The 17,635-nt window shown below is 36.4% G+C and overlaps 2 protein-coding genes across 3 annotated transcripts; both read right to left on the bottom strand.

The window, feature by feature from the left end:
• Window positions 1–696: 696 nt before the first annotated feature.
• Window positions 697–8,514, bottom strand: LOC121985155. The gene is made up of 9 exons (XM_042538449.1): window positions 8,309–8,514; window positions 7,153–7,219; window positions 5,633–5,886; window positions 3,522–4,893; window positions 2,923–3,369; window positions 2,656–2,850; window positions 1,359–1,415; window positions 1,207–1,266; window positions 697–1,118 (listed from the first exon to the last, which is right to left on the bottom strand). Exons 1-9 carry the CDS (start codon window positions 8,338–8,340, stop codon window positions 1,068–1,070), a joined length of 2,535 nt encoding a protein of 844 aa, XP_042394383.1. The 5' UTR covers window positions 8,341–8,514; the 3' UTR covers window positions 697–1,067.
• A 1,463-nt stretch (window positions 8,515–9,977) lies between these two features.
• Window positions 9,978–12,388, bottom strand: LOC121985154 (probable E3 ubiquitin-protein ligase RHY1A). Of its 2 annotated transcripts, XR_006113072.1 has the most exons (4): window positions 12,043–12,388; window positions 11,020–11,213; window positions 10,474–10,916; window positions 9,978–10,141 (listed from the first exon to the last, which is right to left on the bottom strand). XR_006113072.1 is itself a non-coding variant. In XM_042538448.1 (3 exons), exons 1-3 carry the CDS (start codon window positions 12,256–12,258, stop codon window positions 10,532–10,534), a joined length of 795 nt encoding a protein of 264 aa, XP_042394382.1. In that variant the 5' UTR covers window positions 12,259–12,388; the 3' UTR covers window positions 10,310–10,531. The 2 variants fall into 2 exon arrangements, 1 of the variants encoding a protein (XP_042394382.1); XM_042538448.1 differs by lacking the exon at window positions 9,978–10,141 and having other exon boundaries at window positions 10,310–10,916.
• Between the last annotated feature and the right edge of the window lie 5,247 nt (window positions 12,389–17,635).

Below are 17,635 nucleotides of genomic sequence, written 5' to 3'. Positions count from 1 at the left end.
AAGATGATTATGTTCCTGAATGCTCTTGCATCATAGAAGAGGTACGCGACTAAAAAAAAAAAATGGTTAATGATAATAAGAAAGAATAAAAATTTATTGCATAGAGGATCTATATAATTCACTTCACTTAGTAATATAAAAGAATGTATAGGAAAAATATTTTTTTTATGATAAAAGATTTATCATAGAAATTTAAGACTCACAGATGAATATAAGTGATTTGCAAACATATAAACATTTAATATTGACAAATAAATATTTGTTAAGCGCTCATTAGATGAAGCGTGGCATTTAAACATATAATCAATCTATATATTCATCGAGTTGAGGAAAATATTTTTTTACATAAGTTGCTCCATGATACTATAACTGAACATCGAGTTGAGGATATGGTTGTACCTTTATAAGAATTGGAATTCACCTAATAGATTGTGCAAATTTAATTGAAGGAACTTTTCAACAAGAATTAAGATGGCCACCAGAAAGAAGTTTAAACTTTATATTAAGTAATGTGTTTAATAGAATATTATCTTAATTCTTTTTCCTTCATTTAAATGTTTTTGCTCTGATTGGGTTTCTTCTAGTAAGGTTTTAATAAGCCATATTCATATTCCTTATACGATGGACGTTAAAGGAATAGTATTATAAAAGGTTGGCAGTGAATATCTAATATTAAAGGAAGAATGCTATAAAATATGAGGAAAGGCTAATAGAAAAAATTCTAACATTGTCCACATAAATAACTGATATATACAAGCTATCGATACAAACAATATTCAAGACAGCATATTATCAACAAATACATTGCGAACAAAATCATACAAGCACATTGCTAACCAATTATAAATAGATGTGTAAATTACTTGGATGCATTCAAGACACATTCAAGCAACAGCTGCTATCCATGCAATCATTGGGCGTCGAATAAAGCTTCGAAATAGACCAGTTTCTGCCACTACTGTTTTTTACAATCACCTTCCTTTTGCTTGACAAATCTAACTTCTTGAAGCAAGGAAGCTCACATTATCTAAGTAGTCGAACCCGATTCCAGACAGTGCAATTGAATTTTAAACGGATGTGCTTTCTCTAGGGCACTCTTCAGATTGTAGCAGGTTTACCTGCAGAAGAACGGTACAGTTGTCGGTATTAGATAGAGCATATCCATGAGGACAGCTGAAGTGAAAACTAGAGGTAAAGTAACAGTACCTTTATAATCTCAAATTTCGAAGGACGCCAATATGCAGCTAAGATACTCATGTGGAAGTCCTGCATTATGATGAATCATAATTTACAGACCATATAGGTTAGATTATAGTGTGCATGATTCACACAGTATATAACAACTCAAAAATTCTCACCCTAAATGGATCGCCCCTTAAAGACTGAATGTACATTGAATTTCTTGAACCACGGCCCTGAAAAAGGCAAGCAGATACAATTGTACAGTGAGCACAAATGAACCAGTATTGTAGGAAAGCAATTTTTGCAAAATCCTAAACTTTTTAGCATGTCATAACTGCTATGTGATGCGCACACAATTAAACAGAAGCTACTGCATCAAATGCTATTCAAGACAAGTCATGCCCTCCTTTCTGAGTGAAATTAAGCATTCATGATTGGTTGGATCAAAATTACCTGAGAGGCACTTTTAAGGATTGGTGAAAAAACAGGTAAAGGCACATGAGATTGCAGGTGAGATCAAACCAAGTTGGAAATTGCTAGCATCAATAAGAAGATGTGCTCTTTGTCTGGCTCATGGAAATGCCTAACGTTTAAAGAGATTAGATTTACTGAGTTTTTAATTCAAATTGTGACACTGTGTAAGTGCAGCTTGTGTTCACTATAGGGTAGGCCACTCGGCTTTCCCTTTCACTAGAGGGAAAAAAAAGGATCTACAGTTGAGATCCAATGGATATTAAGTGACAAAAAATCTAAACAAACACAAGGACAAAATGTTTTTAACATTTTCTATACAAAAACCAGCAACTTGTAATCTAGTTTAATGCCTTTCTATAAACTTTGATCAAAAAGTAGCAGACCATCTAATTATTACAGTGCTCAAACAGCAGCTAAGCAAGAGGGTTAATTTGCAACTCCATTTTCCATAGTGGATTCCACACTCCAGTTTTTCTCCTCTCTAAAATTTGTCTCAGTGCTAGTGTTAGCATGGTGTCATTGAATTCTATAGCAAGTGAAAACTCAGAAAGCAAAAGGGCTGAAGTAATTTTTGCATAGTGGATTCCATGCTCCAGATTTGTTCCCTATCTAAAAGTATTGTGCCAATAGCATTATATCATGGAACTTTATAGCAAGAGGAAAGTAGAAAGACCAAAGTATTTGCAGTTTGCTGAAGTTCTTAAGTTTAAGATATCATCCAGGATGGTCAAATGAGCTAAGAACTTTGTTAATATATATAACAGAGTAAATATAACATAACAATAGCAATATCTTGAGTCATCAAAATCTAACCATAAATTTGTTTTGATGTTTTGAGATGAATTTCTTACGAAAACAGAACATATGTAAGAACGAGATCCAGTGGTAAATCAATAATAATTGAAAGTCCAAACGTGAATCTTAAATGAAAAAACATATTTTTTGTAAAATTTTAGAAAAAAATATAACTAGCTAGAAACATGAAATGTTGCAAAACACCTCAAGATAAACATCCCGCAGCCTCCTTCCAGTTCGAGCACAACATATTCGCACTACATGTTCTTCGCAACTTCCTGAGATTATGTAATCTCGCCCATTTATATAGTAAGATCGAGTGTAATTTTGTGAGTTTCCGGTAAAAGGAATGTCAAATGAAGTATGGAGTCTTCCATCAACAGCCAGTAATTGCCTAACCTGGAATTTTTTAAAGATGCCATAAATATATGGTTGCGAGCATAATATAACTAAATCTGTGGTGGATTTTACCTCGTTGTCCACAGAAGATGTGAGTAAATAGTAATCATCAGGAGAAAAGCACAGCATCACATTTCCTCTAGAGCTAGATGCTGTATAACAAGGCTGTGAAGTGCCTAGCCTTAAGTCCCACATTTTAATCTCTTTATCAAAGGATGCAGTAGCAAATAAACTTGGTGAATGATGAGCAAATTTGACCACATTTATATGTTCCTTATGAAGGTCTTTAAAAATTTGAAGACGTCTTCCACTGCCCATATCATAGAGAGCTACATGGTTCGAGTATCCACTTGCAAGAAAGTAGTCGTCAGTTGAATTTACATGGACTGATGTTAACTGTTGAAATTCATGAAATGTACGTATAGAAGCATTCTGACTGTGATATTGATCAGTAACCTTTGATGGCATTTTACAAACGTCATTTAATTGCAAGGAACCATTATCTGAGCCAGCAAGAATCTGGTGATAAAAGCATTAAGTCAAAAAGAGTATTTGTCATTGTAATGGACAACTTAGAAGCAAGTACAGACTATTAGGCAAAGAAGTAAAGGTAGACACTTATTGCATGTAAAGAATTTAAGAGGAAGAATTTCTCCACTGATAATGCTTACCATGGCTGGATGCTTCTTAAGCCAGCAAAGAGCTAAAATACTATTTAGTGTTCCGACTGATGGGAGATAACCAACAAGTTTTTCACTTTCATGATTGATAACAATGAGCTCCCCATCTAATGTTCCAAAGGCCATAAGCCTTGGGTCTGTAGGATGATATTCAAATTGTCTTGGACGGAAACTCTTTGACTCTTCATTTGGACCACTAGTAATCTTGGAAATTGAATGTAAAGTTTGTGTAGATGAGCCTGCTTTAGCAGCAGAAAGTGACCTGAGAAAGGAGTGATTGCTTTCTCTGCAAAATGACTGCTTGACCTTTGAAAATGTTTGAGAAAAAATAGCTCTGTTGGCCTCACGCCTATGTAGAATACTGACAATGCTATCATTTCTCCGTCTGTTATAAGGTGCACTCTCAAAATATCTCATAAAAATTATTTTAGCTTGCTCTCTCTCCACAAATCCGATAGGTATATTATCTAAGACTTTTAAATGTGGAAATGATGTAACAATATATTCTCTGTAGTATCTCTCAAAACAAATTGGTGAAGGATGCGAGGAAATATGATTTTCCAGTGAGTTCCCTGTAGTTTTGCCAAAATTCACACTATCAGTCACTTCACTCATGGAGGAATCATTCTTATGACAAGTTTCTCCACGGGTTGCATAGCCAGTAAAAGAGTTACTATTATCCAATCTTCTACCTAAATGCATTGTATCCACTAAAAATGGGGCAGTACTTGATACTGAAGAATGTGTAGAAGATGGTGCAGAATGTTTAGATGGGCTAAGTACAGAGTCTGGATTGTTTTGCCTACAGAACTCAGTAAAGGTATCAGAAAATTCTGGATCACTTTCATCTGTTGATTCCTCAGTAGTGCTTTCAAGTAATTCATTACTTGATAACAAGCAATTCTTAGAAAAAAGGCTGTTGAGAGAATTATCTACAGATTGTACAATAGTCGGTTTTAAATTGTTTTCCGTACTAATACACTGTGCTCCAAAGTAGGAAGATGTTTGCTGCTTATTAGAGTGCTTATTATCATTCACCATTCCAAACACACCACCAAAAGTCGGGCATGGCCCAGTATCATAACAGCATGAACAATTCTGGAAGCGGAGTTCTGACAAGGAATGAAGATTTGACAGTGCGGCAGTAGTCATCCAAAGGTTGGCAACTCTTGTTTCACACATTGATAGCCTCATTAGCTTTGGCATACAACTAAAACAATCAATATGGAAGCTGGTCAAATGAACACTGGAATCCAAATTAAGTGTTTGTAACTCCATGAACTTCCCAGTCATGTTGAGCTTCCTAATAGGCGAGAACCGAAGGTTCAAAATCTGGCATGCCATACCTCTTTGGCAAATATCGCTGGAAACACCAAAAAAAAATATCATATGTGATTAATAACATTTAATGCTTCAATTAGGACAAACAAAGTTGAAGAAACACCAGCAAGCAACACTTGTTGCTACATAACACTAGCCACTCACTCTTATGCAATTTAAACATGTTTACTAAGTCACTAAATTACCACCATTCATCCTTTCTCCATAGACACCTTGTCACATAATGTCCAAGTTGATATTTAATCTGCAATGTTTGTAGCCCTAGAGTTTTAATATTATCATCAAAAGTACTTTAGCAATAGTCAATATGTCTTTCGAGTGTGTGACGAATATAATTCCAACACAAATCAACTGTAGTGCGTCATCCTGCTGGCAGTGACTCTCAGACCTCATGCATTTGGTGGAACCAAATCCACAAAGGACGTTAATTGAGTACTGCATCATAACATGTTAAAATGAGAAGACAAACATGATACTTTTATGGAAAAATAACAAATACAAAGAAAAAGAAATACAAACTTCAAGAACAGCCTCATGTCAACATCCCATTACGAAGAATCAACATGAAACGTAAACTGATGCGTATTCAAATCTTGTAATGTTGTTGTAGCGGGAAATAGTGGCTACAGTTACTAATCCTTAAGTTCAACTGATCAGAATTTCAATACCTGGGATAGTTGACTCCAACATATTTTATTGTTATTTTAAAATGCTAGGATATGTAATATCAAAAAGATTGTATAAAGTTCAATGCAACATACCGGAGAACATCTTTCCATGATGAAGAATTGATGAGATCAACAATTCGAAGCTTTTGGTTGACAGCTTGGAATAAAAGTAGAAGATTTTCCCCATCCAATGAAGCATTAGATGATTTTTGTCTTATATTAACCATGTCAATGCCAGATAAACTTCCAGATAATGTATCTAAAAGCGGGGGAATATCCAGAGAATCCAAGTGGTCAATATAGATTTCCAAAATGCATTTACCAAAGCGTGCTTTTTTATATCTTGCCTGAGAGTAAAGTAACAAAACTCAGCCAAATCTTTAATGAAACCTAAGGAAAAATAGGAATTACTTGGCGAGCTTAAAATTTTTTTCCATATTGAATCTAGACAAGTGCCATCATAATAGAAAAATGTGGACTTAATCATAGTCAAACAAGAAAATGGTCATGAGCTTGTACACAACAGCATGAGTCTTTTACAATCTAATTTTCAGAATCAGAAAGGGTATCATTTTGATGCATACTTGCTGTACTGGACACCACATAAAGTTCATTTGAGTAGTAAGAACAGGATTGATAACCCTGCATCTAATCACTCAATGGAAGTCTACAGTGAGATTACAAGAATTAAGTTAAACAGATGAAGTATTATGTCTAAAACCCATGATAACAAGTAAAATTTATAAATGAGACCAAAGAGAGACCCTTAATCAATATAAGATGGAACTTCAAATACACAAGTGCAAGTGCTGAAAGCCGGAAAGAGAACATGACAACGTCTGATTGCATTGATATTTCTTTAGCCAGGATATGAATAACCATTTCACTACTTCAAACCAGTTACAAATATTTGAGTTCGCCTAGATATTTAAAATGGAAAGATTTCTTTGCTCTCAAGGTTCACATATGTTCACATTTGAACCAGACCCTAGATTTTTTTCCCTTTCAGATAATCGATGGCCACAAGTGACATTGATGCATCCATGTCATACCCAACAAAATGACTTGTAAAACAAAGTATAGTAGTAGAATTAGAATTTGTTCCATTAAGTTCTTTTTCCCTGTCAGTGTACTATCAGTACAAAGTTAATGCAGGATTGTTCAGACAATCACTCATTTACATGAACTAGTGTGAAAGAACCGATTACTATTGAAAATTTTCAATGGCAAATAGCAGGTAATCTGTCATATATGCCATAGCACAGTGGGAATTTCAGCTCCATAACCCCTCATGGCATATGCATAACCTGTGTCCAGCACATCTGTTAATAGTTTTAAGCTTTTAGCTAAGTTTTCTTTCTCTTGAAATCGAATGACAAAAATACTGTCTGTATTAATCTCTTGCCACCAAATAATGACAAAAAATTCAGAAAAAAAATACTATATACTATACCTTCCAACGTATACATAAGTATTTCACTAAACAAATGTAAATGCTATTATCAGGAATGGAACAGAAATACGTCAATTGTGATTATTATGACCAGTGATTTGTTTAAAGCATTCCACCAAATGATGCAAAGAAAATATGTCCACTTTCACAAAGATAATACCTCTGCTAAACTCAACACCATCGAAGAATTTGGAATAACCTTCTGGTTCTGGCACGCATTAAGATACCTTAACAGGAAAACAATCAAATCCAAAATCAATCACATAATTCATAAATAGATCCAGAAGTAAATGTTGTAATATCTTCAACTAATACAAAAAGTGTAAATTAATTGTAAATGAAACTAATTGTTCACTGAAATGCACAAATAAGAACATGGTGATATTCACACCTTGCATTGGTAGATTCCTATAGAAAAAAAAAAAAAAAGACCTACATAATATATATATAATGCAAGAGATCATCATAATTAGATGAGTATACAAGAGCACAAGTGCATAAGAAACACTTTTAAAGGTGCCAAGAAAGAGAATAAATCAAAGTTCAATGCAAGACACATACTTGTGGATGAACAACAGTTTGCAGATAAGATCAATTAGCTGAAAGGAAGTGGGAAATTTGGAATATCAGTGCATCAAAACCTAAAGTATATGTACCTCTGCAATATATTTCATTCGGTTATTACAAACCTAAATTTGTGCCATGTATCCAACCTAATCGGATAACGAAATATGAACAATTCTGACAGGTGCACAAACAGTATCAACTGTACTACCAAACAACATATTGACACGCAATTGCAAGGGATAATCATAATACAGTCATATACGTGTGGTAGAACTACACGCAAAACAAGGGATTTCAAAAATAATAACTTCCAAGCAATTACACAGGAAAGTAATTGTTTAACTGGAGGATGCTTAGGTATTAGACGTATTCCAGACGATCTCCCTTCGATCCAGCATCGTCAAAAACAAAAAGCTATTCTAGCGCGAGAAATTTCCCTCAAGGCCGGGGCGAGGAGGGTGAATGTAGATCCATCAAAATGCTTCATTTGGAAATCAAGACCAATCCAGATCGCTCGTTTAAGGAATTTCAAAGAATCGGTAAAATCATCAGACCAAAAAAAGAGAGAGAGAGAGAGAGAGAGTCTAAATCATAATTCAAAGAGAAAGTTGGATCCTTGTACTGGCCTAGTAGCCATAATAAAATTGCCAACAAATGGAAGACCTTGATAAATTAAGAAGGGCCAAACAAGTTCATTTTTCGTCGTATCATCCACATCGAGCAAGAAACGAAAGAGAAAGAGAGAGAACCTTGCTTCGAGCTGAGAGAGCGGAGAGGTCATGGCGATCCCTTATCTTTTCTGTTTCTTGCTTGAGAAAGTTTTGATAGATTGGGAGCAAAATAATTGAAGGGGGAGACGGAAAGGATAAGAAGAAGATCCACATCAGCTACCATCAAGGTCTGCTGCTCGCTTCCGCACTCCGCATGCTTTTGTCGTGCCGGTGTCTAGCGTTGACTCAACAGTCCGAACTAGCGGCAAATAAAAGCAAACAGATATTTTCTCCAATAAAGCCGCAATTCCCCTTTTATAGAGATATATAATCTGATTAATTTTTCGTATATTGATCATCGACGGTGCGATCGTTTGTGTGGATTTTGTGTCCGGATATAGTCAACGAAGTGTGCGTAAATACCCTCTCTCTTGGTCGGTTATTTACTCTGACCAAGTAAGGACATCTCCCATATAATGTTCGTCAAAAGTTTATAAAATTAAAAAATCTTAATAAAAACGCTTCAATGATTGTGGGGTAAGATTTAAATTTTTTAATTCCAGGTTTAAAAAATCAAATCTATTTGTGTTTTTAAAGGTGCAGCTAATAATTAACGTGCATAATTGATCTTTCAAAATAATTAAAAAATAAATTATTTGATTAAACATTTAATTATAACATTTTATTTTATAAATGGTTAATAATAATTAAAATTATACTATTTTAAATAAATATATTCAATAAGTTAAAAAAATATACACTAATATACACTATAATTAAATTAAAATGTATAAGTTAAATATTAAATGAAAATTATAAATTTAATTAAATTAAAATTTTTAAATTAACTAATTTATTAATTATAATTATAATTAAATTAAATTAAAAATCATAGTTAATTAAAATATTAATTAAAAATTATATATAGATATTAAATAAAATAATAATAATAAATAAAGATATGTGATTGATAATATAGGATCCAATAAAAAAAAGTTATATGGAAGTTTTTTTTATTACGGAGAGAATAGTAAATTTTTATATTTATGACGGGTATTAATATGGCATATTGAAAACTATAAAAAAAAAATTTATTAAAAGGTTTAATAAATTTTAACAATTCCAGATATCCTAATTTATACATATAAATTTGAACTGATTCCTATTAGGTATAGAATGTCTCAGTGATTACATCACCGTTTTTTATATGTGATATTATTGTATTAATATTGGATGAAGCCTCTAGTGATATAACTCTTTTTTTGAAACAAATATAGATCCATTGGAAGTAGTTCGGATCTTCTGTCCTCGAATTTTTCTATCCCTATGTCTCCTGTCGAACCAGATTATATCTCAAAGTATCATAACATCCTTAAAATATGTATAGTATTCTCGTGATGTACAAGATATCCGTGAGATATAATCTGATTCATCCAATCGACAAAAGAACACAAGGACAGAAAAATTTGAGGACATAACATCCGAACTCCATTCGGAGGAGCCCTGATTTCATCTTCTGCTACCGTCTGTATAGATTTTGAACTGGTTGAGGGTAAAATAATATGCAGTTGACTAAATGCACAGGATCGAAACAAGGAAAAATGGCTCGATCGCCCAGTCGTAAAGAGCAAGTCATTGGACTAAGATAAGAATTGCTTACATTAATATATCATCTCTAGAGTAAGACAAATATTATAATAAAATATTTTTATGTCTAAAAATTAATCATTTCATTGTTTATTCCACACGCGCCTAACCGCATGCAAGCCAGATTCATCTGGCGCGTCAGCGGAACCACCACGCCGAGGACGCTGAGCGAGGCCCGCCGGGCGTGCAGAAGAAGGTAGCGGGTTGGTATCGACGATGACAATGCTGGGGCAAAGATAAATTGAGTAATAAAATGAAGGATAATTAATGAATGATTTTGGGACAATTACAATGAGTTTAAAAACATTCTTAGTAATTTTATGTTGAAATCAGAATTTATTCTAAGATATTGATCCCATTCTTTCATGATGAAACAACATAGAGAACACAAAATTGACACCAGAAAAAAATCTCAAAATATTAAATGAAAAACACAAACTGAGAACAGTAAAAATTCTAGTTAATTGTCGAGTGAGTACAAATTTACCGCCATATTATCACTGCGAAACAGGATAAATTCCTTTGCCCACTTCAGGATAAGGCAAAGAATCGATTACCTCGAATGGAGAAAGGATTCGTGTATGGCATAGCTCCAAATAACCTCCGCAACAGCCTTTATATGGTCGTCCTGCAATACGGGCACTCCCCACATATCTTCGCCCATGGCTCCAAGCAATCAGGATGGAACCTGTGCCTGCAAGACAGCTGAATCAGTTCTTCGCCCTCCACAAATCTCTCCAGACAGATGGAGCAATCGAGAAAAGCTCTCTCAACATAAACTTCCATCTGTAGATTACTGAAAGCCTTTGAGCTGAGTCCAGGAGGCCTATTAGCATATTGCACATAGCCATCAGTTTCTGCTCTTGAGCTTGGTGCTAATGAACCTGATTCAAACCATTCAACCAGACTCTCTGCATCTGGTTCTCCATGATTGACGAGCCTCATTTCATCATTCATAGCAACCTCATTCCTTGTGATGTCTAATGTGAAGCCGGTTTGACTGCCATTTAGAAAGTAGGTTTGCTATAAATCTTAAAAGCTTCTGTTGTAATCAGAAGGGCATAAGTTTTGCTGCACCATCTATGGCACATTGCGTGACTAACCTATTTCCAGACGGAGATATGCCTCTAAGTCTCTCTTGAAGCCTTGCTCTTGCCTGCAGAACAACACCAGGAAGTTGGTCGCTCCTGGTCAAGCTTAACCTATCTAGTGTGCTTGCTAAAGATGCGCCGTAGATACTGCTGCCAATCATAGAGTCGCCGTCATTTTGGTTACCTAGCCAATCTGGTTCAAATTCCTTGACAAGGTTGGAAAGATTAGTTGCAGATTGATCACAATTTGGATTCCCAAAAATTCTTTGAAACAAATGAATTATGACCCTTGTGGGAAGAGATGTATTGCAAAATCATCTAGAGACCATTCTCAAATAGAAACCCCCAAAGGAAACAAAGTGATGAAACTTGATAGCTCTAGTAAGGAACTCATAAACTTCACCAAATTCCTTTGACTGAACAACTAGAAGATATTTTTTACCAACTCACATGATTGGTATATATCATGGATAACCCCAAATATATATATATTCAAATTTAATATGATATCTTGAGTTTAAAAGTGAAAATCTACCAATAAGATTGCATTTGGATTATTTTGGTAATCTAGTAGAGAAAATTAGTTCGGTAGTTTGAGCTTAAACATTCCATACTTGTGCCGTGTCCAGTTAACCAATTTATTGAATATTCTCAGACAGTTGAGCGATATTAGTTCTGCCCAACCAAAAGGGAATGGAACTGAAGAGGAAATTATTGAAGTTTTCACATTTAATGAACAGCCAAGGAGGCTCAAATAAGTGAGATAAGATTTCGATCGCAGAATCTCACATAAGTCGCCATTCTTCAGCAATAAGTTGCATCGTTTAATAGAGACACGACAAAAGAGGAGCTTTGAAAAATAAGGGGCCTTGGAGGAGAGATTGTAAGATCCAGATGAGATATTTACCTCTGAATCTACGTATGCCAGTGCAAAAATCACATGACATCAAGTTTACAGATTTACGATTCCAGCAAGGCATCATATGCGGTAGGATCTCTAATAAGAATCGGGAATCGGGAATCGGGAATCGTTACCGTGGAGTGATAGGCTGGAGGAATATGTCTGGGTTCGAGCTGAGGACCATCTCCGAGGCGGCGGCGGCGACGGTTGTGCCGTCGAGAGTGCCGGGGATAGGCATCTCCACCAGCGGCAGGAGCAGCGGAGAGGGGATCGAGCGACGGGTCTGGATCGGGATGGCTCCGACCCGCGCGAGATCTCCAGTTGTAGAGCAATCCCGACGCGCTCAGCATCAGAATTTATTCCCGATTGGTAAAAATCAGCGGAAAATGAGAAGAAACGTAAGCAGATCGAGGAAGCCGAGCAAAAAGGGTGGATTTTGAGCCGTGAGAGATCAGCTCTGCCCGTCGCTTTCCATTTTGCTTGCCTTTTTCAGTTTTTCTTTTGGGAATGTCTTATTCTGCCCCAAAATTTTGCCAAATTCGGAAACGCCCCTTGAAATTTGGTTTCTTCATTTTGCCCTCCACCAAAAGTTTTCTGACTTTGTACTGTCCACATGTTTACAAAATCATGTTCGCAGGATCGGATGAATCAGAAAACCATTAAAATTTAATATCATCGAAAGTATTATTATATGTAAAAACTAGTAATTTAACTATATGATGGTAATCAAATTTACCTTGAAGATGTAATGGATTTTCCTGAGTGATATAGTAACATTTTCTTCTTTAGATGATGAATGAATATAGCCAGGTAATATTTTCAAAGCTTGCAGGTAATGTTATTTAGAGTTTACAAAATAATCTTATAATATTAACCGGATAATATCCTCAAAGCCTACATGACAATGTTACTCAGAGTTCACAAAAACTCACAAAGTAATCTTATGAGATTGACCTAGCAAAATCCTCAAACCCTGTAAAGCAATGTTACTTAGAGTTCACAGAATAATCTTATGAGATTTATCGGGCAATATTCTCAAAGCCCGTAAGGCAATATTACTTGGCATTATATTGGATAATCTTATGAAGGATTTGTTGAAGTAATCTAGGTGCCCTAGATTTTGATATTTGGACAAATGTTTAAGCTATATTTATTGTTGTATTTGATATGCATTGTGAGTGTGCAGGATACAGGTACAATCAGAAAAGTTCAAGTGTGATATTCGCAAAAGAGAAAAGTCCAAAGGTGAGTCTTGACGATGTAAGTCCAAGCATGTAGTCTTGGCAACGTAAGTCCAAGTGTGACTTGGCAATGGATGAAATCCTGGAGGCGTGACCTCTTGGCAAAGGAAGACCCAATAATAAGGACAAGGTCGAAGGAAGCTCCAGAAAACAAGGCGTTAAAGATGGGGAGGCATCCGAGGAATGCGAGGATGATAGAGGAGGCTAGAAGGCTAGGTCTAGGTTGATTGGGCAAGGATGAGTGCTAAGTGAATGTAGTCGGGGGGAGGGGTCAAATCCTAGGATTAGGATTTGACTAGTTAACTGGGGCAGGACACATAATGTTTCTATGCTCGATGGTTCTGAAAACAGTCGTTTGGTACTGTAGCGGTCAATCATTACTGTAGCAATCAACAATTACTGTAGCAGTCGACTGTTACCATAACAGACAACTAGTACACTGTAGCAGTCGATGGATACATTGCAGCATTTGACTGGTATCGAGCTGTTAGCCTGTAACAGTCAAATTCCACTTAGAATCAGTCGACTGGTGTCTTTACTAGTCAACTGGTGGCGGAAAAATAGCTTGGTATTTTCCTCCTGAGCTCTATTTTATAGAGCTCGGGGTGCTTGGACATGATTGATAAAATTAGTAGTGGTTAATTCTAATTAGAGTCTCCAAGTGCTCTAAGTGATCTAGTGTGGTCTTGTGCCAGTTGTGGTGAGCTTTCTCCACCCACAAGGAGCTACGCGATCTAGCCGGAGTTTGCCAGAGATTGATCCACTGACTGATTGAGGTTTCATCCACCTTACAGACACACCGTAGAATAGGAGCCCTAATCTCCGAACCACATTAAACGAACGTATATTGGTTTGCTTTCTTGTTTATTGTTCTCTAGAGTTAGTTTTCATTTTGTTTGTTAGTATTTTTGTTTCCGCTGTGACTAATAATTGTAGGAAGCTATTCACCCCTCCCCCTCTAGCGGGCACCAAGGTCTCAACAAATGGTATCAGAGCGGGTCACTCTTCTATGGACTAATCACCGAGGGAGCAAAGCACTATAGGAAGATGGAGTTCGAAGAACCTCTAAGATGGGATATCCGAATCCCACCTCCATACGATCGAGATGATTTCGAGTACTGGAGGAAGCAGTTGAAGACTTAATTCCAAATGGATTGGGACAATTGGACCGCATTGGAAGTTCCATTCGATGTTCCGACGGACAAGAAAGGGAAGCATCTCCGACCTCAGTATTGGATCAAGGAGCAAAGGGAGCAAGCATAGATGGATAAGGTGGTAACTAGAATTGTATTAAATTTATTACCTCCTAATCTTGTGTCACATGTAGGTGAATACAAGTGTGCTCATGAGTTATGGAGCAAAGTAATCGCGCTTCATGAGAACCCTACACAAACACAAGGAGTGGAGGAGCCCAAGGAGAATGGATCATTAGTCCAAGAGAAGGAGAAGGATCAATCAGAAGTTGAAACAAGCTCAACATCCAAGGAGGAGAAGGAAGATGAAGAAGTGTCATCCACATCTTCAAGGGAGAAGGATGTAGAATCGTCCATATCTTCAAAGGAAGAAGAAGAAGAGTAATCCAAGAAAGAGGAGATCTTGGAAGCTCAACCTTCAATCGTACACACCAAGAAGAGCACTAAAGCTCACGTCAAGTGCTTTGAGTGTGGAGAGATGGGCCACTACAAAAGTAGGTGTCCTTCACTCAAGAAGGTAAACTCTAAACCTGATAAAATCCTTTTGAAGACTAACGTGAGTTGTAGGGATGATGCCAAGGAGAAGAGACACATTCAATGCTTCACATGTGGTGAGTAGGATCACTACTACACAAAGTGAAGAGCTCAAGAAATTGACACACTTGAAGAAATAGGAGAATAAAAGGAGCTCAAGTCAAGGGGGAGCTCCAAAGGTAAAAGGGAAGATAATTCCTAATTTGAAGTTTAATCTAATTTCAAATTCCTTCATACTTGTTAAGAATAAAGAAAATTATGTATCCATGCATAATTATGGATTTACGTATAATGATAGGAATAGGGTTAACATGGTAGATAACCCTAGGAAATCATACACTAAGGTTAGACCTAAAAAGAAACAACCTACCTTGCCTAAGGAGAGGAAGGTGGTTAAAAACCTAGGCATTAATCCCAAGAAAAGGAGACATATGCCTAGGAAGGTAGGTAGGTCTAGAAATGTCCAAGGTGGACAAGTTGACTATAGGGTTAGAACCCTAGAGTTGAAAAATCAAGCCTTGAAGTCAAGGCTTGAGGAAATGGAGAAAGTTCTAGATATGTTCATTATTGGACATGTGTTTGGGTGGTCAAAGATCCAAAAATGTCAAATTGAGTCCCTCCAAGGCCAAGAGGAGGTCAAGTGCTAGAGTGACACATGACAATGATAAGGGAGGAGTGACTAAGGGCAAGGGAGAATCATCCAAGGCCCATGATAAAATATATACAAGGGTCGCATATGATTATGGAAAGGATGAGACACCCAAGGTTAAGAAGAAAAAGTCTACTAAGGTACATCATGTAAGTGTAGCCATGGTAGATGAGTCACCTAGGAAGGCGATTAAGGTTAAGATTCCTAAAGTTAAGAAGAGACTCTAGAACCCATGGCAGATGGGTTATCAAATGTACCAAGTGGTTAGGAGACGGACTTAAGTCTCTAACATAGCGGGTTGACACAATTGAGATGGTATCATATATGAAAATATGACATTGGGGTCATATTGTATGAAAATTAATTTTTGATGTATAGATATCATATAAACTATGCTAGGGATGCATTAAGTTTAATATAGGCAGATACATCAAGAGGAAGCCAAAACTAGGACTTTATGTCAAAGTTCAATTGAACCATTTAGAAAGTCTTGAATTTTATGTTAATCTTGGGATTCATGATAAATATATTTTTTTTTAAGTAGACATTGGTAAAACAAACCTCTCCATAAAATTTAAGAATTTTTGGAAGTCTATGAAATTTCTGGTGTATTTATGAAGTTAGGTTAGAAATACTATTTTTGGATGAAATACTGTACCAGTCGACTGATACAATTACCAGTCGACTGGTAATATGTCTCTATAAGCTTATTTTGAGCGGGCAATCGACTAATATAGTCTGAAAATATATTTTAGCCATAGAAAATGACCAAAAGGATGGTGAACATATATATAATCTTATGAGATATTAATATATGATGTTTATGGTCATTAGAGGTTAAAGAGTCCAATAATTGAGATATTGTTGAAGCTCTTTTTTATGTATGGTAAAGGGGAAGAAGTGTTGTGTCTAAGTGGGAAATCTATACATTCTTACAAGAGAACCTAGCTCAAAGGGGGGGGGGGGGGCAATTGCTCACTTATTCACGAATGGGGAGAAGTTTAACTTTACAAGAAATTCTAGCTCAAGGAGGAGCCTAGAGTTAGGTTTCATGACTTATGCATGAGTAGATATGCATGTTTATTTGCATTGTTATTGTATTTATGTTTTTCTAACTTAAAAGAGTTGTTAAATATAAAAAAAAAAAGAGATTGTTGGAGTAATCTAGGTGTCCTACGTTTTGATATTCGAGCAAAGGTTTAAGTTAGTTTATTATTGTATTTGATATACATTGTGAGTGTGCAGGGTACAGGTACAATAAGAACAGTCCAAGTGTGATCTTGGAAAAGGAGAAAAGTCCAAGGGTGAATCTTGGCGATGTAAGTCCAAGCATGTAGTCTTGGCAACGTAAGTCCAAGTGTGACTTGGAAATGGATGAAGTCCTGGAGGCACGACCTCTTGGTAAACGAAGACCCGACAATAAGGACAAGGTCAAAGGAAGCTCCAGAAGACAAGACATGAAGGATGAGAAGGCATATTGGGGACCCGAGCCTAATAGAGGAGGCTAAAAGGTTATGTCTAGGTTGGTCGGACGAGGACGAGTACTGAGTGAATGTACTCGAGGATCAAATCTTAGGGTTAAGATTTGACCAGTTGACTAGGGCAGGGCACAGAATGTTTTAGTGCCCGATGGTTGCAAAAATAGTCATTTGGTACTATAGCAGTCAACAGTTACTATAGCAGTCAATAGTTTTAGTAGCAGTCGATTGTGACTATAGCAGTTGACTAGTACCTGTAGCAGTTAACTAAAACATTGTAGCAGTCGATTGGTATCGAGCCGTTGGCCTATAATTGTCAAATTTCACTTAGTTATCAGTCGACTGGTGGCTGAAAAATAACTTGGTGTTTTCTTCTCGAGCTCTATTTAATAGAGCTCGGGGTTCTTAGGTATGGTTGACAAAATTAGTGGTTGTTAACCCTAATTAGAGTTTCCAAGTGCTCAAGTGATCTAGTGTGATCTTGTGCGAGTTGTGATGAGTTTTCTCCACCCATAAGGAGCTACATGAGCTAACCAAAGTTTGCCAGGATTGATCCACCAACGGATTGAGGTTTCGTCCACCTTACGGACACGTCGTAGAGTAGAAGCCCTAATCTTCGAACTACGTTAAAT

Source organism: Zingiber officinale, chromosome 5B (genome assembly GCF_018446385.1).
Source record: "Zingiber officinale cultivar Zhangliang chromosome 5B, Zo_v1.1, whole genome shotgun sequence".
Lineage (NCBI taxonomy): Eukaryota > Viridiplantae > Streptophyta > Magnoliopsida > Zingiberales > Zingiberaceae > Zingiber > Zingiber officinale.
This window is presented reverse-complemented; position numbering and strand designations above follow the sequence as displayed.

Bases quoted from the DNA above. Each gene is read 5' to 3' on its own strand.
- LOC121985154 (XM_042538448.1), bottom strand. From the start codon at position 12,258: ATGCTGAGCGCGTCGGGATTGCTCTACAACTGGAGATCTCGCGCGGGT. The intron at 11,214-12,042 runs GTAACGATTCCC...AACCTTGTCAAG, and splicing joins CTCCAGCCTATCACTCCACG to GAATTTGAACCAGATTGGCT. The intron at 10,917-11,019 runs GTTAGTCACGCA...TCTAAATGGCAG, and splicing joins ATATCTCCGTCTGGAAATAG to TCAAACCGGCTTCACATTAG.
- LOC121985155 (XM_042538449.1), bottom strand. From the start codon at position 8,340: ATGACCTCTCCGCTCTCTCAGCTCGAAGCAAG. The intron at 7,220-8,308 runs GTTCTCTCTCTT...TTTCCTGTTAAG, and splicing joins CTCTCTCAGCTCGAAGCAAG to GTATCTTAATGCGTGCCAGA. The intron at 2,851-2,922 runs GTAAAATCCACC...AAAAAATTCCAG, and splicing joins CATCTTCTGTGGACAACGAG to GTTAGGCAATTACTGGCTGT.